Source organism: Martes martes (genome assembly GCF_963455335.1).
Source record: "Martes martes genome assembly, chromosome: 8".
Taxonomy (NCBI): Eukaryota; Metazoa; Chordata; class Mammalia; order Carnivora; family Mustelidae; genus Martes; species Martes martes.
The window spans coordinates 86327610-86350232 of record NC_137895.1 but is presented as its reverse complement, the minus strand read 5'-3'; the positions used below and the strand labels follow the sequence as shown (position 1 = coordinate 86350232).

General features: G+C 46.3%; 1 protein-coding gene across 2 annotated transcripts; it reads left to right on the top strand.

The window, feature by feature from the left end:
* The first annotated feature begins 7833 nt into the window (after positions 1–7833).
* On the top strand, positions 7834–20939 carry CSRNP2 (cysteine and serine rich nuclear protein 2). Of its 2 annotated transcripts, XM_080810664.1 has the most exons (6): positions 7834–7915; positions 11296–11463; positions 12217–12453; positions 13556–13815; positions 16854–17150; positions 19131–20939. In XM_080810664.1, exons 3-6 carry the CDS (start codon positions 12303–12305, stop codon positions 20055–20057), a joined length of 1635 nt encoding a protein of 544 aa, XP_080666790.1. In that variant the 5' UTR covers positions 7834–7915; positions 11296–11463; positions 12217–12302; the 3' UTR covers positions 20058–20939. The 2 variants fall into 2 exon arrangements, with proteins under 2 accessions (XP_080666790.1, XP_080666789.1); XM_080810663.1 differs by lacking the exons at positions 7834–7915; positions 11296–11463 and having other exon boundaries at positions 11616–12453.
* The last annotated feature ends 1684 nt before the right edge of the window (positions 20940–22623 follow it).

The following is a 22623-nucleotide window of genomic DNA, read 5'->3' as shown; positions in this document are numbered from 1 at the left end:
GTTCTGGTTGTATTATGTTCCTGGGACTTCTCCGTTTCAGTGAAGTCAGTTCTGTCCTCAGCAGACTGCTGTTAGTTTTTTGGTTTTAGTTGTTTTGGTTTTGGTTTTGGTTGGTTGGTTTTGTTTTTTTATTATTCTGTCAATATTAGGCTGGGAGGGTTGGACTGGATGACTTCTAAGGTTCTTTCTGAATCTGTGACTCTTCTTTATTGCAAATGACATACAGAAGTCTTTTTACTATATTTACCACAAATTACATTATATTACCACAAATTTACTTAGGGTTATTAGAGTTTTTCAGAGTAGTCCTCAAATTTACTGTAGAAAAAATATATACATATGTTTATTTTTTAGAAATTATAGGGGTGCCTGCATGGCTCAGTCAGTCAGGCGTCCAACTCTTGATTTTGGCTCAGGTCATGATCTCAGGGTTGTGAGATCGAGCCTGGCATTAGCATCGGGCTCCGTGCTCGGCAGGGAGTCTGCTTGAGAGTCTCTCTCTCTCTCTCCTCCTGCCCCTGCCCATCCCCACTTGTGCATGCTCGCTCTCACATAAATAAATCTTTTTTAAAAAAGAAATGAATTTATACAAGTTTGCAATCACAGGTCCTAAATTAACCAGGAAGTTGTTTAGGCTTTCTTTAGCTCTAAAAAGTAGTTATAGGGCCAATGCTGTACAGTTGGTAAGAATTGGTATAGTGGTAGAATATTGTGATCATTCAACTTGCTTTTAAGAATCACATCCATTTACTATTATTGATCCATTTCAATTCAGTGAAAATCTTAAACGAGCTTTTGTTATGAAAATAATACACAAAATGATAAATTCAAACAATAAAGAGGAGTATAACTTTTTCTACTTACCTCCTAGTCCCACTCTAAAGAGATAATCATTGGGCATCTGGGTAGCTCAGTGGGTTGGGCATCTGCCTTCCACTCAGTTCTGGTCTCAGGGTCCTGGGATTGAGCCCCGCATTGGGCTCTCTGCTCAGCGGGGAGCCTGCTTCCCCCTCTCCCTCTGCCTTCCTCTTTAAAGAGAGAATCATTGCAAAATACACCCCCATCTCTCTCCCTCCCTCTCTCTTGTGCGCGTGCGTGCGCACGTGCACACACACACACATACTCAGATGGGATCATGTTACACTAATGGCCTGCTATTTGCTTTTTGTATTTAACATAGTTTGAACATCTATTAATAGAATTTATAGTTCTACATCATTCTTTTTTAAAGATGGCCATTCCCTATCGATGTTGTTTAGGTTAAGTGCGTTTTGAAAAATGCAACTTTGTAAGTTTTTTGCATGTGCCTCTAAGATACAGTCCTAGGATTTTATCTTAACAATGTGCCAGTTGATACTTAAACTGAGTAGATGGTTTACTGGCTTTGTTAGAGTGATGGTATTTGAGAAGGAGGATGGTTCAATTTAGATCCTCCTGAGGAGTGGAGCAAGCTTCTATTTGAGTATTGTGTGTACTGTTCCCTTCAAGGGGTAGGTTCTATCTAGAAGAATCAGCTATATTAAGACTTAAGAGTTAAAAGGGAGTTACTGGAAAATGAAAGGGTGGGTAGGTCATTGCAGGACTCCCAAGGATTAAGTCCTAGTCATTACAGAAATACAGCTATTAAAAATAAGGTTGTCCAATATTATGGCCTAGTAAGAATGTTTACCCACATAAATGATTTATTCAGGAAGCTATTTCATGGGTGGGGGAATGAAAATGGTCATAGTGGCTGGAAAGAGAGGACCTTACATCAAGTACAAGACAACCGGAGCCTGAAAGACCAGAGAAGGGTCCACACAAGGGGGCAGATCCTCTGATTCCTGGACTCCAGGCAGAGTCAGGCACTAGGAATGCTGTGAGGGGTAGAGTGTGTCTCACCACTGGGTTGAAGGAGCATGAGGAAGCTTGGTGAGTGAAGAGGGCTTGGCAAAATGGAACTAGTCCTTTCTAATTTAAGCTAATAAGGAGTGTTCTGACAACCCTCTGTCCTTAAGTATTCTCAGCAAATTTTTTTTTCTTTTAAGATTTTATTTATTGTCGGACAGAGCACAAGCAGGGGGAGCAGCACACAGAGGCAGAAGGAGAAGCAGGCTCCCCGCTGAGCAAGGAGCCAGATGTAGGGCTCAATCCCAGGACCCTAAGACTATGACCTGTGGGGAAGGCAGATGCCCAGCTGACTGAGCCTCCCAGGCTCCTCAGCAAATCTTTTGGACAGGATTGCTGCAGAGATTTGGGCTGTCTTGTAAACTACTGTGAAGGTTTGAAAGTAACAAATTTGGGGTAGAAATATTTGAAGTCAAGACTGATCTTATCCCTCTTCACTGTAGCTTTTCTCTCCAGCCAATGCCTAACAATGCCAGATATCTTGATCAGAGAGCTGAAGTCGAGCTGTTTTATCATTTTAATGAATTGTTCTGCTTCTTTGGCTATGGATGGTTCCTCTGTAGGAATTTGATCTGTTTGTGTGGCCTCTACTGGTCTGTTATGAGAACACCAATTTCAACAGGAATGGCACAAATGCCCCACCTAGCTGTATCACTTATGTACTAATTCATACAAAGTATCCTGCATCATTCTTCTGCTTCTCCTAAAAATGATCTATGTTCTCATTTGTAGGCTAAGGCTTTCCCTAAAACTAGAATATTTATTTTTAGTTTGTGGTTAAATTTTTGTTTCATTACCCAAGCTCTAAGGTTTAAATGAGGAAGAATTTACTACCATTGCAAAATGGAATGGAAAAAAGGTGCCCTATGTGATATCAGCATCTCTTTTTTTCTCTGAGTTGTTACCTCTTTATTTCTCCTTCTTGCTTTGTTTAATGACCTTGTATTTACTTTTGACCTTAAACGTCCATCTATTTCCACTTCCTCCTCTTTTTCTTCACCTTTCCTTTTTACGTCCAGGTCTCCTCTGTGTTATTCCTTAAGAACAGAGGCCTAATCAACAAATTGTACCTAAGTATATCATTTGCATTCTCAAATTCAGAGTTTTAAAAGTTCTGTATGAATTAAAATTTTCAATTGGATTAATGTAAATTATAAGGAAATTTGCTTTTTAATTTGCTATTTGTTTTTTTTTTAAATGTGATTGTATTTATATTATTGTACTATTTTGTATTGTATGGGCTCTTTGGGGGTATGAGTACTAACCAGTCTCTCTCATGGAATCTGTGTTTTCATATATTTATATAAGATGAGGTAAACATTCCTCTTTTTAATTGTTACAGATTCCTGTTGGTTTGTTTGTTTTTTTTTTCTGAACTCTGATTTAAAAAAAAAAAAAAAAGATTTTATTTATTTATTTGACAGAGAGAGACACCAAGAGAGGGCACACAAGCAGAGGGAGTGGGAGAGGGAGAAGCAGGCTTCCCGCCAAGCCAGGGAGCCCCATGTAGGGCTCGGTCCAAGGACCCTGGGGTCATGACCTGAGGCACTGAAGGCAGACGCTTAACGACTGAGCCACCCAGGGGCCCTCTGATTGATTTTTTAATTTGTCTTTCCCTACACATCTTTCAAACTTCAGACTTACACTCACTTCCTCTGTAAATTCACCCCTGCACTCTACCCCCTTAAACCTGATTGTTATTTTCCCTTTTTTAAAAAGGTGTGTATTGTGCACATATATAGATCAACTTGTGTGCATCCTTTTTGAAATCTTCCTGAAGCATACAGTTTCTTCATTGTTTGTGCTTTTAAATTGCTGTGGCACTTTTCCCCAGATTTGTGCATACTAATCTCTTGTTGTTGTGTAACTAGTCACAAAGAGATGCCTGCCTCTCTAGGTTTGGATTATAATTAAATATAAATTAGTAATGTCAACCTCAGGGCTAAATCTACAGGTTAACTCTTTTTCTCTAAGAAGTTTAACACATAGTATCCTCTGACCTATTAATTTTCACCACCCCACCCTATTCCTCCCCCCCCCCCGCCCCCCACACACCCCCCACCCCGCCTTGTTTTAGTGGTAAAGAAGAGTTGATACAGTATATACTTTGGTGTCAGATAAGCCTCTGTTCAAATCTCAAATCTTGCCCTTCCCGGATGTGACCTTGGACAAAATATTCTCTTCAACGTCAACTTTCTCATCTTAAAAAGAAAATCATACTTAATTTATATGATTGTTTGGGAGATTAAAAAAGGATATTGAGTATAAAGCACGGTTTTGTGTTTAGTACGCTTATCCAATTGCTCAATAAACTTAGGATACTATGGATTACAAACCACCTCTACGTGCAGAGATGTAACTGCAAGACAGATTTGTAAACTGCCCAGGACATGAAATCTGACCTTTGGTTTTCATCTGTAGCTGCTGTTTTTGCTTGTGTCTTTTCTTCCTGTTCTGCTTTGACATTTTTGTCCCTAAAACAAACCACCCATTTGTGATTTGTGCATTCTGAGCTGGTTCATATATATGTTGCAGTGTGGTTTGGAACAAAGCAGTAACATTTCGAATTAGAAACCAAAGGCTATTAGTGTTTCTTTTCACTTTATTTTTGTAGTTTCTATTCTGCATTTGAGCTTCCTGGTCATTTGCCCTCTATAGGCTCTGCTTAGGCAGGAGGCAGAATTGCAATTATGAGCAAACTGGCACCACTGTAATAACATATCTGGTGATTCTACCAAGACAATGAAATGTGGTGAATAAGTGACTCTATGATACGTAGTTGTGATGTTTGTTACAGGTGCAGATGATCTTCTGACTGATACAGAGCTTATTGCCAAATTGGATTCTGCTGTTTTCAAAGGGTATGCCAACTTTGGTTTGGCTAGGCTATCTTCTAATTTGGTGTCGTTAACCTTCAAATCGTGGGCATTGAGGCTGATGGTACTCTGATGAATTTCCAGGACTCAAACTGTGGATGCATAGGCATATGAGACACTTTTTAAGCCTATTCAACATGGCCTTTTGGCTATTATTTTGTAACTCTGCTCACAGAGTGCTCTGGGGCTTTCTCTTTTTGTTATCTGTGTGTTCAGGAAAGACAATGGTGAGCATTTATATGGCACCAGCTATATTGTAAAGATTTTATACTATATTAACTATTTAATTTTCATGAAACCCTATGAGATACATAGTCGACTCTCCCCATTTTGCAGATGAGGAAGTTAAGGCACAGGGAAGTTACATGCCTTGCCAAGGGTCATACTACTGCTGAGTGATGGACTGGATTTGTATTCAGGCAGTCTGGCTCTGGATCACATGTTATATCATCCATAAATTTCAGCAGATAGAAAGATGGTCAGTGCATGGTATGCTAAGGACTGCTTTTTTGTGATTTGCTTTTTCATCTTGCACTGTTGTTTCCTGGCCTCATGGAGCCTCTGATGTAACCTAGGTGAGAGGATTGGAATCTTTGGTATTTTGTCCAAGCTAGCCAAGTTCTCAGTTCTAAGACTGAGATGGCTTGGTAGCCAGCAGATCTGGCTCTATAATTCTTGGTTGCAGTGAAAAATGCACTAGGCTATGGAACCAGACTAACCTGAGTTTAAGTCCTGCCATCCATCCAATAAATATCCAGTGAATACCTAGTGAGTTCCTAAATGTCAAATACCAGGCTTTGTAGGGGGTGCTCATGATACAGTAAACAAAGCAATTCCTTGCTCTCATGGAATTCAGTCAAGTGAGAGAAGACTGAAAAATATACATCAGGTGGTAAATGATAAGAAGAAATATAAGCCAGCGGGATAGAGACTAAGGGGAAGCACCATTATAGAAAAATGGTTAAGGAAAGTTTGATATGGGGACATTTGAGCAAATAATTAAGGAGTAGGTATGTGGCCTGCTAGGGAAAGTGTTTTAGGGAAAAGGCCCTGAGGTGAGAGCATGATCGTTGAAGGAACTGCAGGGAGGTCAATGGGCCGATGTAGTTAAAACAGAGTACAGGGGCGCCTGGGTGGCTCAGTGGGTTAAAGCCGCTGCCTTCGGCTCAGGTCACGATCCCAGAGTCCTGGGATCGAGCCCCACATCGGGCTCTCTGCTCACCAGGGAGCCCGCTTCCTCCCTTCTCTCTCTGCCTGCCTCTCTGCCTACTTGTGATCTGTCTGTCAAAATAAATAAATAAAATCTTTAATTAAAAGAAAAAAAAAAACAGTACAGGAGGGGAAAAGTAGAAGGAAACAAGATGGATGACAGGATGGGGGGGGGGTGATGAGGCTGTTAGGGAGAGGGAATGTACCTACCTATATGTGATAGGGCCTTATAAGTCAAAGAAGAGCCGTATGCTCCTATTCTGAGTGAGGCCAGAAGCCAAGGCTGGGTGTTCTTGGCAAATGACATAAAACTTCTGACTTCCGAGTCTTCGTTTTTCCCATCTTAAAAGTGAGTTGCAAAGTTGTGAAGATCGAGATCATGTAAAACTATTTTTGATAGAAAACACATCAGCCAGTCAATCCGCATCGCGGTAACTCAATACATTGTATTTTCTTTTCTATACCTTAGGCAGGTTGCAACATGTCATGCTGCTTAAGACTAAGCTCCCACGGGCGAGCATAAGGGGGACTGTGTTCTTTAGGTATGGGAACGTGGTCCTGGCGAAAGGAAAAGGGGAGTTTTAGAAGCAGATTCGTTTAGTCATTGAAGATGTGTGGCTGAGGCTGTCCACCTTCCTGTTCCAAGGGCTGCAGCGGCGCCAAACTCGCTTTCCCAGGTTCCATTGCAACAGAGACCCCGCCTCCAGAGCCGGTCTGCGGGCGACTTTCGGCTCTGCGCCGGTCTCCGCCTCCAATTCCCGGCATGCTGCGGGGGTGGGGCTGGCACGTAGACTCCATTTCCCAGCCTGCCCCGGGGCTCGGTCAGGACGTGCCGGCGCCTATAAGAGCCAGAGCGCTGCGGCCGGAGCCTATTGTTAGCCGGAGCCGGGGCGGTTCTGGGCGTCTGCTACCGGGGGCGCCCGAGTTGCTGGAGCCGCCCGCCCTCCACCGCCTGCCGGCCGACCTGCCCACCCGCCCTCCCTCCCCGCCCTGCCGCCCTGGGAACTCCCCGACCGTCGCCGCGGGCCCGGGACTCGCTATCTCCTCTCTCCTTCCCACCCGGGCTAGGGCGGCGGCGGCAGCGGGGGCGGCAGAGACCATCACGGGAGGAGGCAGCTGCGGCGGGGCCGGTAATGGGCCTGGGGGTGCGGGGCGGAGGGTGCCGCCTCATCCTTTCTCGGGATCGGCCCTCGGGCGGCTGTGGAGGAGTGGTCAACCCAGAGCTGCGCGGATGGAGGGGTCAGAAATGAGGGAGGCTCGGACGGGAGCGGTCGGGGGGCGGGGAGCCAGGGCGCCGCTGGGAAAGGAAAGAGTCGGGAGAGGCGTGGGAGCTAGGGGCACGGAGGACGCGGGCCCGGACTGCGGGGGCAGCTGGGGGAGACCGATGGGCGGCTTGGAAGCTGGCAGGATTGCGGATGAGGGTTGAGTTCGGAATGGAGTGGAGGTGATGTAGGATGGAGGGAAGTGAAGGAAGGGGAGGGCGGATAGAGGAAAATGTGGGAGGAGTGGTTGGGAATTTGTGAGTAGCAGGCAGGAAGGGATGAGGAAGACTGGGCAGGGGCTGCAGACAACTGGAATGAGCGGGAAGGTTAGCAGGAATCAGAGAAGTGGGCCGGGAGCTGAAGGGTTCAGTAGGGGTGTCCATTAAAGGGAACTGATGCCTTGACATGTCCTTTCGGCTCAGGTTCCTGATGTCTCCCATTTTTCTAGCGTTGTGGGGGAAAACGAAAGCATCACTTGCCCTGGCTGCTATCTTGATCATTTTCCACAGGCCCAAACACGCAACTGACTGCCATCCATCCCTTTTAGTGCCGTGGTCTTGATTTATCCTTTTAAAGGGGTTAGAGTGGCAGTGTGACACACAAACCGTTCTTCAGTATGAAATCTTAGAAGTTACCCCCAAGAGACACAGTGTCCTCTTGTCCTGCAGTTTTCAGTTTAAGGTAAATTCATAGTTTATTCAGATTTTCATTTCTTTTCTGACGTTACATCTTGCTAATCTCCAAACCCAGGAGGATGTTGGTGTGTGCCAGAGTTATAAATGACTAGATATCCTTGAGAGTTAATGGTTCCCGCAGCATCATGTTCCGGGTCTCCCACAGAGATCTTGTGTCCTCCATACCATGGTAGTTTAGACGTGGAAAGCCAAATTCTAACCTTGTGTTAGTGAACGGGAAAAAAAACCAAAAACATAAAACAGTGAGGGCTAGAGGGGGGCTTCCTTAAAATACCTAGTTTAAACAGTATGTTTGCACTCAAGCACTTTATAAGTTCATGATCCTGGTAATCAGAAGGACACATGGATCCATGAAATTCATAGTATTTGAAAATCAACAGCAGTATCTTGTAAAAGAAGAAACAGGTCAGGTCATCTTACTCAGGTTTATCCAAACACTTGGCAGCAAACCTGCCTTCCTTCTAACCCAGCTACAGAAGATAACCCCGAAAATCCTACCAGAGATTTTGGTCCCTTGACCTTTAGCAGGAGGTTGGGTTCCAATGGCGTGAAGAGGCTTTCTCCTGTGAGATATACCTTGTATTTTTAGTTTATACTCAAGAGAGAGGTTTTTGTTACCTAACCTTTGCAAATACATGCTGAATCCAGAGAATTTTTCCTGGGCAGTCCCTCTTTTGCTAGTCTCACATAAGCTGTATTGTTTTGTTTTCTGTTTTGGGAGGTTGTGATAGGAATCCTACAGGCCTGAAAAGGCTTAGATCTAGTACTAAAATGCACATACGCTATAGATCTTTACTTGGTGCTAGTGTCATATCTTCTGTACCCTGTAGGTATGCTTTATTTCATATACCTTTGGGAAATATTCAACTAGAAACACTTGAGAAAAGACCATAAGGCATGTAGCCAGAAAGTCAGCTGACCTTTCATTTCACTGGCATTAAAAAGCTTTTATGGGGGTTTGCATATTTTCCCCAAAAACATTTGTTGTTTGAGTTGGTCATTTTGACAGTTAACTGTCAGTTATGGCCTGCATTTCCAGTCTCACCTTCATTATTTCTGTATGGATTTAGGTGGTTGGAGTATAACTCACAAGTGTTTCTCTTGAACACAGGCATCGATCCTCTGCCAGTGAATGGTTGAGAGAGGTGGGAATGACTGATTTCGAGGTGTGGTTTGAAAAGAGGTTGATCTAATGAACTGGAAAGTGTGGGACCTATTCTGGTTGTTTCTGTTGCAAAGAGAGGTCTCTTCAGGCCACTGTGGAAATGGATGGGAGGTTTGTTTTTGGTGCGCAACCGAGTATCTTTTTCTGACAAGTCAAGTTCACACCAGAGTTGGGTAAGGAAGGCTGGGTTGAAATTTAAATTTATACTGGTTGTCAGGGCAGAATCAATGGATTATATATATAGTGGAGTAAATGTCAGAGAAAGTGATGCAGAGGGGTCCTTGGTAGGGTGAGGAGAGCTCAGTCAGTATACACATTACTTACCTACATAGCCAGGGGTTCAGGTGATCCCCTGGCATTTTAAGGAAAATACCTTTCTCCTAGGTTTCACATCTTTTCTTTCTTTCTACTTTCTTTTTTCTCCCCTCTTTCTTACCTCCCTCTTATCATTGCCCAGAAGCCACTATTCCAGGAGTGGAAGTGGGGAAGACATAGAGAAAAGGGCAAAGGAGAGTGGAACAAAGAGCCAGCAATCCTTGCTGCACCAGAGGAAGTGATACCCCTGAGGGCAGCTGGGTTGAGACAGTGAGAATTTTAATAATAAAGATGATTTTGGACCAAACCCAGCCTCATGCAGGGCATAAAGAGAAATAGTCAAAGGGAAGCCACACTCCTGGAAGCAAAGAGATGCTGGAGGAAAGAACAGGACTGCGCATTTGCTTCCAGTCACAAAGCCCTGCCTGCTTCCAGGCTGAGGAAGAAGCCACTTTCCCCATAGCAACACTAGACATCTCAGTGAAAACTAGAGCTGGTCTTAGGCCCTTTCTGAGAAAACAGATTTTTCTGCGCAGTCTGAGTTTTCATCTGGTTGATAAGGTTTTTAAGTGGGGAGGAAAAATTCAGTTCGGTTGTCAACATTATTCTCTCTCTCTCTCTTTTTTTAAAGATTTTATTTATCTGTTGACAGAGAGAGAAATCACAAGTAGGCAGAGAGGCAGGCCGGGGAAGGGGGAAGCAGGCTCCCTGCTGAGCAGAAAGCAGACACAGGGCCTACGGTGCAGGGCCAGGGCCAGGGCCGATCCCAGCCAAAGGCAGAGGCTTAACCCACTGAGCAACCCAGGCACCTCAACTCTCTCTCTCTCTTTTTTTTTTTAATCCCACCCACATAAGTTCTCAATTGTAAAGATTACCGCCCCCCCCCCATCCTCGAATGGATGGGGATTTATTAGTTAAGAGGTATCTTTAAGGGGCACCTGGGTGGCTCAGTTGTTGGGCCGCTGCCTTTAGCTCTGGTCATGATCCCAGGGTCCTGGGATCAAGCCCTGCATTGGGCTCCCTGCTTGGTGGGAAGCCTGCTTCTCCCTCTCCCATTCCCCCTGCTTGTGTTCCCTCTATCAAATAAATAAATAAAATCTTAAAAAAATAAAAAAAGAGGTATCTTTAAGCCCAGCCGAAATCTTACCACATTAAAAGGTCCTTGGCTCTATTTTTATATGTCCGGGGAATGTGACCTCCAATGGTAAGATGAGTAACCTGAAGAACAGAATTGACACCTTGGGTTCCTTTTTACATTTAATTACCGTTCTTAGCAAGTACTTGATTTTTTCCCCCCTCCCTGGCCAAATCTATTTCAAGAATGTGCTTGTCGGAGACCTATGATGGCTGAGGTTTCTTAGGTACATCTTGTGACTCGAGTGCGAATGTTCATGGGATCTGGACAGATAGATCAGGAAGTGTCTTCACTCAAGTACTTACTAGGTCTGGTTGAGTCTCTAGCAGACATCTCGCAGCACCACGGTGTATTCTGGGTAGCTGCTCTGCAGTAATGCAGCCCTGTCTTCCTGGGCAGTGTTATTCCTGCTGCATAATTAGCAACTAGTGAGATCATAGTCTGGGGAGATTCTGGCATTACTGAGGCAAAGCAGGGAGGCTTCGTAGCATCACGTGTGGCTCCGGCTCTGACAGCATTTCTGTCAAGCAGATTCATCTTCTTGGGAACTTAAGTCCAAAGACGGAGAAGGAGAAAGCTTTGTCCCTGGGAAATGGACCATCCCGGACTCTGTGTGTGCGTGGCGTGTCAAAAACCCTGCCTACCATGTTGACGACACCAGAGCCAACTGTCACTCTTTTGCTATTTGTTTTCCCCGTGCCGGCTTCTTTACAGAGGGCTAAGATGGTAAAGCTAAGTTTTCCTCGCACAGGGGATGGTGGTTGGCCAGCTGGGCCCTATTTTACGGAGATGTATGAGATTGGAAAAGAGTCGGACTTTTGAATGCAGTGCCGATTCTAATCTTCAGTCCATTCTTGAGAACCGAATTTGACCTTTCTAGCAGCCTGATGAGAAACTTCACTCTTGTGAAGATCTCGGTGTAAGTGTTTCCCTGGGCTTTTGATGAACTCTGAACTCCAGAGCCTAGAGCAGTATTTCCCAAAGTGTGTTCCAAGAATCACTTGCCTACCCGCCATGAGACACTCTGGAAACAGAGGGTTCCATGATCAGGTGTGGGGACCCCTGCGCTATGTTTGCTCTCACCCTTCACCATGCTCATTAGCATAGTAAAAGCCTCCAAGCTGTCCTGTCATAAGCACTTTTCTAAACTATTTGGACACAGCGGTCCTATTTCCACGTAAAGCTATTAATATCCATGGAACTAGTTGATTTAATGTATACACTTTGGGAAAAGCCAGGCTAAATTTTCACTAGGAAAAATAATTGGATCTAGTCTGGGTTTGGGCACAGCCTAATTCTGCCTGTGATCTCCAGTCCCTCGGCTGGCCCCTGGGAGAGCTCTCCTGTGTGCGCTCAGGAGCCGCTCCCGTTATTCCCAAGCTAATGAAACCCAGAGCCCAGCTGGCTTGGAACCAGAGGCCTTCACTCTGCTCAGAAAGGTGCCGCTGTTACTCATCTCATTATTTTAGAGCAACTGAGACTGGAGGGGCTGAAGGGAAATAAAAGTAGGAAAACGTTGGCCAGAATAAGTAGAGAAATGACCTTGTCTCGAGAGACCAAACATCAGCACTATCTCAGGGACTTACTTTCTTCACTTGGAGACCTGTGTGTATAGACTTGGGAGGGGTCCGGCTCAGAACAGGAATGCTGATTCCTCTTTTCCCCTGGGCAGAATCCTAATGCGCCTGACTAACCGGTGGTGAGCAGGGCCTTTGGGGCCAACGTGGTGGGCTCCCCAAGGAAACCCCTTTGAAACCAATGGATGCATTCACGGGCTCGAGTCTCAAGAGGAAGTTTGATGATGTGGATGTGGGCTCATCAGTTTCCAACTCAGATGATGAGATCTCCAGCAGTGACAGTGCTGACAGCTGTGACAGCCTCAATCCTCCTACAGCTGCCAGCTTCACACGTGAGTGAACCCCTCCACCCCCGGCCTCCACCCACGTCCTCTGAGCATCAGAGCCCACTGCAGTCCTTGAGATAGCTTCTTCTCTCCGGCAGGGGGCTTTTCCCTGAATCATGGTCTTTTCCATTCTTAGCCCAACCTCATTCTTCGGAGGACTTTATTGCTCTAATATTGTAGACTTAGATCTGACTTATTCTAGCTGATTTTTCCTATGCTGTGGTTTATAGGTCCCCAGAACGCGCAGAATTAAATTGAAGAAGTAGTCCAGGATTCTACCCTTAACCGAACAGAGTCCCACACAGTTGTAGCTCTAGAAGGACATACATGTTGCCTGGACAACTGGGGCGGCTCTGGATTTCCCAATTCTAATGGCTCCATTAATTTCTTGGAAAGAACTTCTGATTCTATAGATCAGAGGTTACCTATGGACCAGATCTGGCCCACTGCCCATTTTTGTAAATAAAGTTTTATTGGCACACAGCCACACACATTGTAATTGCTTTCATGCCACAGTGGCAGAGTTGAGTAGCTGTAGCAGAGACCTTATGATATTTACTGTCTGGCCCTTTAAAGAAGAAGTACACCATCCCCAGCTCTAGATAACACTGTCCAATAGAATTTTCTGTTATGATACAAGTGTTCTATATCTGCACTGCCCAGTATGGTAGCCATTAGCCATATGTAGCTCTGAGCACTTGAAATGTGATTAGTGTAACTGAGGAGCTGAATTTAGGTTTTCTGGGGTTTTTTTTTTAATTACTACTTTCAATTGCCACGTGTAGCTGGTAGTTGTTGCATTGGACAGTGAAGCCATATAGATTGTTAGAGCCTGAAAAGATTACCTAGAGATCCCCTTCCCAGCTAATGTCCAAAATTAGCTCTTGGGGTCATCTCCTTGGGTGAAGTCAGCCTGGAGGCAGTGGTACAGACCAGCCGATGTTCAGGGTCCCTCCCAACCGTGCATTTATGATGGGGAGATCAGAAGTGTCTCGAGGCACAGAGAGCACTTTGGACAATAACTGAGCACCTAGGCAGATGAGAAAGAATGAGGGCCCCAGGCAGGCTGTTTTGGGGTTGGTAAAACCGCTCTGTGCTCCCTTCTCAGCCACGTCCATCCTCAAGCGACAGAAGCAACTGCGGAGGAAGAATGTCCGCTTTGACCAGGTGACCGTATACTACTTTGCCCGGCGCCAGGGTTTCACCAGCGTGCCCAGCCAGGGAGGGAGCTCACTGGGCATGGCCCAGCGCCATAACTCTGTGCGCAGCTACACGCTCTGTGAGTTTGCTCAGGAGCAGGAGGTGAACCATCGGGAGATTCTTCGTGAGCATCTGAAGGAGGAGAAACTCCATGCCAAGAAGATGAAGGTGCCTAAAGGGGTCCGGGGTCCGGGGTCTGGTTACTTAACCATGTGCCAAGACAAAAGTGGGAAACCATCTAGGTCTCTTGATTATTATTTTGACTATTGCCCTTGGCGTGTAGAGATTCCAGATCTTTCTAGTGAGAAGTCTCAGATTTGGAATCAAATCTCAGTCTGAGACACCATTCTTTCTGTCTCTGGTGGGGAGTCGACACAAGATAGCAAAATGGCTTCCCTAGAATTCCCTACCCTTGCCCCCTCAGCAAATTTTTTACAAGTTTAAGGTGCGAATACCTGAAAACATTCAAGTCTGCCACCCCGGGAACCCGAGGAAGCACATTGTTTCACTTTCTTGTCAGATGACTGTCTGTTGTCCCAGTGCACAGAACAGGCTTTCTCCAATAGACCTTGCTGTTTCTGTAACCCCCGTCCCCTCTAGGTGATGGTCTTTTGGGTGTAAGCAACCACATTACCACACAGCTATTTCAGTTTGTACGGTACTGGGCCTGCCATCGGATGCCACACCCGCTCTTCGAGTTTAGGAGGAGAGCAGGGCTGGAAGAAGACCCATCTCGTACAGGATGGCTCTTTACAGCCGCCCAGTTGCTCTTGGCACTGCTTGGCCCTCCGCAGCCGCCGTACTTTCCACCAGGCCGCAACAACCCTCCCCCTCCCTCCACCCCGAGTTCCTAGTTCCAAATTTGGAGAACACTGCTCTCCGCAGGCCAGAGTTTCTTGTGGGCCCAAAGCATGCGGACCTATATTCAAACAGGTGGCTGCATTATTTCCAGAGTTGTGGGTGAAATCCCAGAACATGGGGTGGTTGGAGAACTGAGGGCAGAGGATGTGGGCTAATGGCATCTCATTCCTGTCTCCCTCTGCCAGCGACGTCTCCTTCCCGCAGCCCACTCCTGGAGCCTTCCACCTGTTTTTCTGACTGGAATAACATTGAGGCGTCCCTTTCTTGTGTCTGAGGAATTCCTTCACTGACCCTATCACCTTCCTGCTGCTATAGCAACAGCAGGGGAAATAAACACTGTTCTCACCATTTGCAGTGAAGGCTTTTCTTCCCTTTCCCTAGAAGAAACCTCTCTGCTAGATCTGGTTGAGGGGTAACCTGGCAAAGCACGATTCCGTCCTGCTCTCTGGCCTCGCTTGTCGGAGGTCTAGGGACAAAGCCAGGCAACTTCAAGACTGATGTAGGATTCCTACTTAGTAGCTGATTTAGTGAACAGCAGCACGAGTGTGCCAACTGATACATCTTTCTGTGTCAAGAGAAAACCCTTACTTTGCCCTCCCTGGGTCCACTTTTCTCTTTTCTTAGAAATTTTTCCCATCTTTAGTACTCTACAGGGGAGACTGTTAATCTAAAAAAATACATCCTTCGCATCTCCCATGTGCCATCTAATACTTTCCTTTTTAGGCTGTTCACTCCCCCACCCCCCAAAAAAGCTCCTGGTACTCTGGAGCTTTAATGATGTGTAATTGTTCTAATCCTTCCATTATTTTTTTTTTTAATTTGGCCTTTTACTCACATGGAAGTCATTATTTGGGGGAGTATGAATTGGAGATCCAGCTTTACTTAGTTTTCAGAAGAATATCCAGTTATCCCAATATCATTTAATGACCAGAGGACTCTCTCTCTCACTTGAGTTGAAATGCCACCTCTGTCGTGTCACATGAAACTCATATCTATGTGGGCTTCTTCCTATTGCATCTCTATAATCTCTCTCCCTGGAGAGGACAGCAGGAGGGAGGGTGCTTAGGAGGAGCCCATCCCCAGCAAAACAGACAAGGGGAGCAGTCCCAAGGTTGGCAGAAGGGCCCCTCACCGCGGGTCTGCCTGGCACAGAAATAACAGACCAGGAAACGCCCAGAAGCACTGCTGTGTTTGTCCCCCGCGCCCCCCCCCAACCTTCCCCCACCTTCCCCCAAACAAACACAACAGGTGTGGAGCTGATTAGCCGGGTCTGTTGCATCATCTGTCTCCCAGGAGTTGTTCCTTTACTAGCACTCATCTGTGGCTGGGTCTGATGAAATAAACCGGCCCCTCCAGGAGCTTGGCTCTCATCCTGCTGGTAGCTTTCAGAGCTCTGGGAATCATGCAGTCTCATTTTCTTTCCTTGAATTCTCGCGTGAGTTTTCAAAACTCACCCAGCCAGATTGTCTTCAGCCTGTCCTTCCACGAAGACTCCCTTTTCCTGGTTCCCTGTCCTTCTCAGTCCAGAGAACCCAGATTTCCGCCTCTAGAGAGTACCCCAGTATTATATACGCCTCCCTACTTAACCTACAGCTTTTCTTTGAAATCAAATAAAAAGGATTAGGAAGGAGAGTGAGTGTATTCTAGGCTGTGGGTTGGAAGTGAGGGCTTTCTTTGATAGCCATTTAATTGGTCGTTTTTTTCTCCTCCCTGTGAAATGAAGCTCTTCTGTGTGTGCAGATAATTCTTCACACTGTGGGACTTCAGGTTCCTTGACGAAGACCTGGTAGCCTTGTACTACACTTTAGTGTGATCTTTGTGGTTTTGGGTCCTTGGGGGTGCAGATTGAAGGGTGTCTTGCGAGGTTGTCTAGATATCCAAGGAACATCCAGCCATTGGCAGACCTCCTCCCTGTCGTTAGAAGGCAAGTTCGCTGAAGTTACAGGACCCAGGGCTGGGGATGGAGGGTATATTTGTGGGAAAATACTATCTTCTAGGAGGGATGATGAGACACAGGCTTTGAGAAACTTTGATCCAGAAAGGTGATAGCCTCTGTGTTGACAGGGAGGTGTTAGAGCTGCCAAAGGCTGCCTGCCTTCCTGCTCTCGATTTATTCTCTTAAACGATCCAGTGTGGTGGTAGCAAGTAGCCACATGTGGCTATTTATACTCAATTAAAATGAAATAAAATTTAAAAGTTCCCCTTCTGCTTTGTGCTGGCCGCATCTACAGAGCTCAGTAGCCACGTGTGCTACGAGCAGCATGGATATTCCCATCATCGCAGAAAGTTCCTTCGGGTTCTGTTGCTCTCAAGGCTAACCTTTCCTTCCTCCTTTCTCCCGGCAGCTGACCAAGAATGGGACGGTGGAGTCGGTGGAGGCCGATGGCCTGACCCTGGATGATGTCTCAGATGAAGATATCGATGTGGAAAATGTGGAGGTGGACGATTACTTCTTCCTGCAGCCCCTGCCCACAAAACGGCGACGGGCCTTGCTGAGGGCTTCAGGGGTGCACCGCATTGATGCTGAAGAGAAGCAAGAACTTCGAGCCATCCGCCTGTCACGGGAAGAGTGTGGTTGTGATTGTCGCCTGTATTGTGACCCAGAAGCCTGTGCCTGTAGTCAGGCTGGGATTAAATGCCAGGTCAGTCCAAGTTTGCCTGAGATGGCAGACCTAGAGTCTGGGGCAGGTGGTGTGGGGACCAGTGAACATGGGAGGCTGCCCATCGTCTGTGGGTGGATTCCCCACGACTGGGAACACTCCCTAGTTCCACAGCCCTCCTCCACCAAGGAAAAAAACCAAGCATGACAGGATTCCTAAGCTGGGGAGATAGCAATTATCTTTCCTGTGTTTCTCACCTCAGAAGTGATAAGCAGATGTCAGCAGATGGGGGAACATGGGTTAATAAATTTAATGTTAGTAGCTGTTCCTTAAATATTGACTGATTTCATGAGCTAAAAGGAAGCAGAGAGATGAGGTAGGCCTTCAGGTTTTATCTTGCAAACACTCACAGGACCTCTACTCCAGTTTTGTAAAACTCAAAATAATTCTCGGGTTCCTGTAATTCAGGATCAGACTTGGCCTAGCAGAGCTTAAGTCCAGTGTCCTAAAAGATGGAAGAAATCATCCCTTAGCTTCCTGATGGGACAGCTTAGAAGGCATATCTCCTTTGAAAATAGCAGTACTGTCCCAAAGGATGAAATTTATTTGGAACCTGTATACTGAGGATGTGGGTGCTGAGTCCTTGTGGTTGAATGTATCCTAATGAACCTTTTCTTTCTTGTTTTTAGGTAGGTAATAGCTGTAGCAGATCTGGCCAAATACTGCTTTTCAGACTGAAGTCCCATAATGAATCAGTCTGTTATACAGTCCTGAGAATAGTCCTAAGAATTGGACTGCTCCTAAGAACTGGAATGGAGAGTTCTAGAAGTTGGTATCATAGGAAGACATTGTAAATTTGTATATGTATATTTACTCATTTTTTTTTTCTTTGGTATGTGTGGGCTTCTTTCCTTTTTGGGGTCCAGAAGGGAGATAAAGGAGGCAGAGAGGATCTCCTTTCCAGATATTTCTGGTCTGTAAATTACATACCTTAGTAACTGCTCTGGACCTCAACTGGTCCACCATCAGGGAAAGATGAACCAGGTGGTAAAAAGCTGGCCATTGTTAATGTTTGAACTGTCATTATAGCACCCTAGCAAAACTAAGGCACTTTTGCTTAGTTTCCCTAGAATATATTGCTTTGGACCAGTTAGATCTTCCACTTCCTTTCCTTGTCACTGCAGAAGGCAGTAGGCTTGGGCCCCGGCCTTTGTTTTCTCAATAAACTAGGTGAATTCTGGATAAGTCTCTGAGGCACAAAAATTTCTTCTACTGTGAAAACTGTCAGCATTCAGAGGTATCTTTGGACTTTTTAACTGGAAAGGCCCTTTAACATGATTTTTGGCTACATTTTATTTGGTAGAGGAAACAAAGCCCTGAAGAGATAAAGACCTTTTTTTTTTTTTTTTTTTTAAAGATTTTTACCCATTTATTTGACAGAAAGACAGCAAGAGAGGGAACACAAGCAGGGGGAGTGGGAGAGGGAGAAGCAGGCTTCCGGCTGAGCAGGGAGCCCGATGTGGGGCTCAGTCCCAGGACTCCAGGATCATGACCTGAGCTGAAGACAGATGCTTAACGACTGAGCCACCCAGGCCCCCTTTTCCCCCCTAAGATTTTGTGTATTTGAGAAAGCACAAGAAGAGGGGAGAAGGGAAGGGAGAGGAATGAGAAGACTCTGCGCTGAGCGCAGAGCCTGATGCAGGGCTTGATGCCACGACCCTGAGATCATGGCCTGAGCCTAAACCCAAGAGTCAGATGCTTAAGTGACCAGGTGCCCCTGAGATAAAGGACCTTCCTGAGGGCACACTGCTACTTCATGGCTGTGCTGGAACTGAAACAGCTACCACGTGACAGCTACCACGTAGTGCTTTTAGGTCACGCTTCGTGTTACATTTGTTCCTGGTGGTTCCTCTTTTAAGACCTCAAATCCCAGCTGCCTGTTTGCTGCCAGCTCATGTCTCCACTCTTCATCGTTAAGTCTGGTGGTCTCAACTTCCCTCAACCTTCTTGTCCTCTCCTCAGGTGGACCGCATGTCCTTCCCATGTGGCTGTTCGAGGGATGGCTGTGGGAACATGGCTGGGCGCATTGAATTTAATCCCATCCGGGTCCGGACTCATTACCTCCACACCATCATGAAGCTGGAGCTAGAGAGCAAGCGGCAGGTGAGTCGCCCACCGGCCCCCGACGAGGAGCCCTCACCCACGGCCAGCTGCAGCCTGACGGGAGCCCAAGGCTCAGAGACACAGGACTTCCAGGAGTTCATTGCTGAGAACGAGACGGCAGTGATGCACCTGCAGAGCGCAGAGGAACTCGAGCGGCTCAAGGCAGAGGAAGATGCCAGTGGCTCTAGTGCCAGCCTGGACTCTAGCATAGAGAGCCTGGGCGTGTGCATCCTGGAGGAGCCCCTGGCTGTTCCCGAAGAGCTGTGCCCGGGCCTGACGGCCCCCATTCTCATCCAGGCTCAGCTGCCCCCGGGCTCCTCGGTCCTGTGTTTTGCCGAGAACTCCGACCACCCCACTGCCTCAGCGGTGACCAGCCCATCATCCTACTTGAACAGCGGGCCCCTGGTGTATTATCAGGTAGAGCAGAGGCCAGTCCTGGGGCTGAAAGGAGAGCCCAGTACAGAAGAAGTCCCACCCTCTTTCCCCAAGGAGAAGGATCTGAATGTCTTCTCCCTCCCTGTTACCTCACTGGTGGCTTGTAGCCCCACAGACCCAGCTGCCCTGTGTAAATCCGAAGTGGGGAAAACGTCCACTCTGGAAGCACTAGTGCCCGGAGATTGTAACACTGAGGAGCCTGAGAATGAAGACTTCCGCCCCTCGTGGTCCCCCTCGAGCCTCCCCTTCCGCACGGACAATGAAGAGGGCTGTGTGGTGGAGAAAACCTCCCAGCCGAGTGAGGACAGGCCCCCGGAAGATTCTTCCCTAGAACTCCCTCTGGCAGTGTGACGCGGGGATGGAGAGTCCGCCTCTTACCCATTCTCTATTTATTCCCTTATTTTATCTAACACCATTTCAAAACAAAACTGTAGAAGCAGCTGCTACTCCCATGTTATTTTATTGGGGTCAGGGGGAGGGATGGGTGGGAAAGAATTGTTTGTAAAAGTATTTTTTAAAGGGTAAACGGAACCAAGGAGACCAGTCCCAGCTCAGTCTGGGGAGCGTCTTGGGGCAGAGGCGGCTACACGGTGCCGTATACTGAGCCTTCTGGGCCCCTGGAACAAAGGAGGAGGATCTCCCAGGAGAAGCTGGGTAATTCAAGCAGCTATTCGTTACGTAGGGACCAGAACACGGTGATTTGAATGGCATGGCAAAGCCCCTTCTCCTTTCCCGAGCTCCAGGTGGGGTACAAGCTCATTTTCTCATCAATTACCCTGATACCCCTCTTGGGTGGTATCCTCAGCCGGAGTATCTGGTCAGATCTAGAGTGGAGCAGATGGAAGGGTCTCTGCTCCTGTAGAAAACCTCCAGGATTTATAAAAATTTAACCTGCCTTCCCTGGCCCCCCATTTGGTAAATAAGTTAATATTTGACCTGTTTGGTGTTCTCTGACCTGTTCCCCACACTGGGGATATCCGGTCTGTAACTTGAATTATTTCTTTCATGTGTTCTTAGGTACTAGAGTTAAACTTGTCTATTTATCTTTCTTTCCCCCTCCGTCCTTTTCCCTTGAAGAAAAAGCTAGACTGGCTGGGGATGTGGCCTGAAGAGCCGGAGTCCCCTAAGGCCCGCTTTGTCAGGCACCTTTAGGCTGGGACTCACACGTCCCATGGGAAGCGTATATAGAGCACTATGTCCAAAAGAGGCAGCGGGGACAGGTTGCTGTCTGGCAAGAAGACTTTATTTGTGCCACGCTTGCTTTTTCACCCAGGTCTTTCCCCCACTCTGGGAGGTTTGAGCTTTAAAGGAACAGAGGATGTGGCAATCTAAAGTCACAGACTAGTTTTTGTTCTATTTTTCTGTATCTACCCTTGTGGTCCTTGGATATACAGGGTTGGAGAGTTCTTAAACTATTCCTGTCCACTCCCCCCACAACCCCAAGAACTGCAAATATTTATCGGATCCCTCCATCCTGATAAGTAAAAACTGGAAGCCAAACTAATTCTTAAATGGAGCTCCCAGGTTCCAAAGAATTCAAGTTCTATGACCTTTGAGATCTATTAAGTGGGACTCAAATTCAGCTCTTACCTCCATGCGGGGACACGGTTCCTGTTTATCTTATGTCCAGCTTACGTTCCAGGATGACCACCGCGGAATTCTTTTTATTAGTAGTTATCTCTGTCTCCGTTTGGAGGCAGGAGGGAGCAGAATACTCTTCTCTGGCACCCTTTACATCATGCTTCACTTCTGGTATGTTAAGTGGCAAAGAACAAGTGAAAACCTTTTTGATTTTGGTGGGGGAGAGAACTCTTCCCACTTACCTTGCTCACCGAGCCTTTTCCTGTGGGCCGTTAAAGCACCCTTTCTGTATGTCCCAGCAGCAGTTCGCCTATCCGGTCTCTCACCTGAGCCTGCGAGGCCCTGTACTTAAAAGATGAACCCAGTCTGCCTCTCCTGTTCATTCCCGGTTTTGCTTGGTTTTACATTTGGAGGGGAGCTCTTAAGTACAGGACCTTGTCTTCTCCCATCCCCTAGCCTCACAAAACAGTCTTTTAAGTACCTGAGATCTAGACACTCCCAGGCTGAGCCCCACTCTCCCACCTTTGGCTGGCCACTTGAGTACAAGACTGAAGCTTCACTGCAAATTCAACTCTGGAGAAGAATCTTCCTGAAAGTTTGTGTTGGGTGGGGAGAGCGCTACACATTCCCTCCTTAGGAAGGGTCCAGCCTCACCTAGGAAGTGGATTCCAGCTGCTCAATAAGAGACACTTTAGCCTTTGGGATCAAACCAAGAATCTGAATCTAATTGTCAAACTGATGGCCAACCCCAAGATAATTGGTTTTTCTGAAAAACTAGTTTCTTCACCTGATCTTAGCCGAAAGGCCAAGAAACGATATCTGAAAAACTAGTTTTTTCATCCAAGTCCATCCCTCCATTAACTCAAAAATTCTGACTCATGCTGATCCCAAGTTTTTTAATGCTGAATATTAACACTGAACATTAATCATCTTGTCAAGCAAAGGGCCTTTTCTACAACCTAGTCCATCTCGTTTCTGGTGCTACCTGAGCTGGACAGAATTCTAGCTCATGGTTGCTAGAAAAGCTAAGCCTAGGCCTCTGATCACAGGAGCAGATGGCCTCAGTCCTGCTCAGGCTAGGCCTAGAGAAAAGAAATCTCATTATTGCAACTCATTTTCCAGTTTCCTTTCTCACATCCTGTACACAGGTAGTATTTTCAATGTGAATCCAAAGCTTGTCTGGGTCTCTGAAAAGATTTTTTTTTTTCCTTTTAAGTCCTTTACATTGTGATAATGCTGTATTTAAAGAGAATATTTAAATGTAATATTAAAGAAATATTCAAAAGAACAGTGTGTTATTCTTTATCTTGGCAGTCTTGTTAATTGTTAGAGAAAG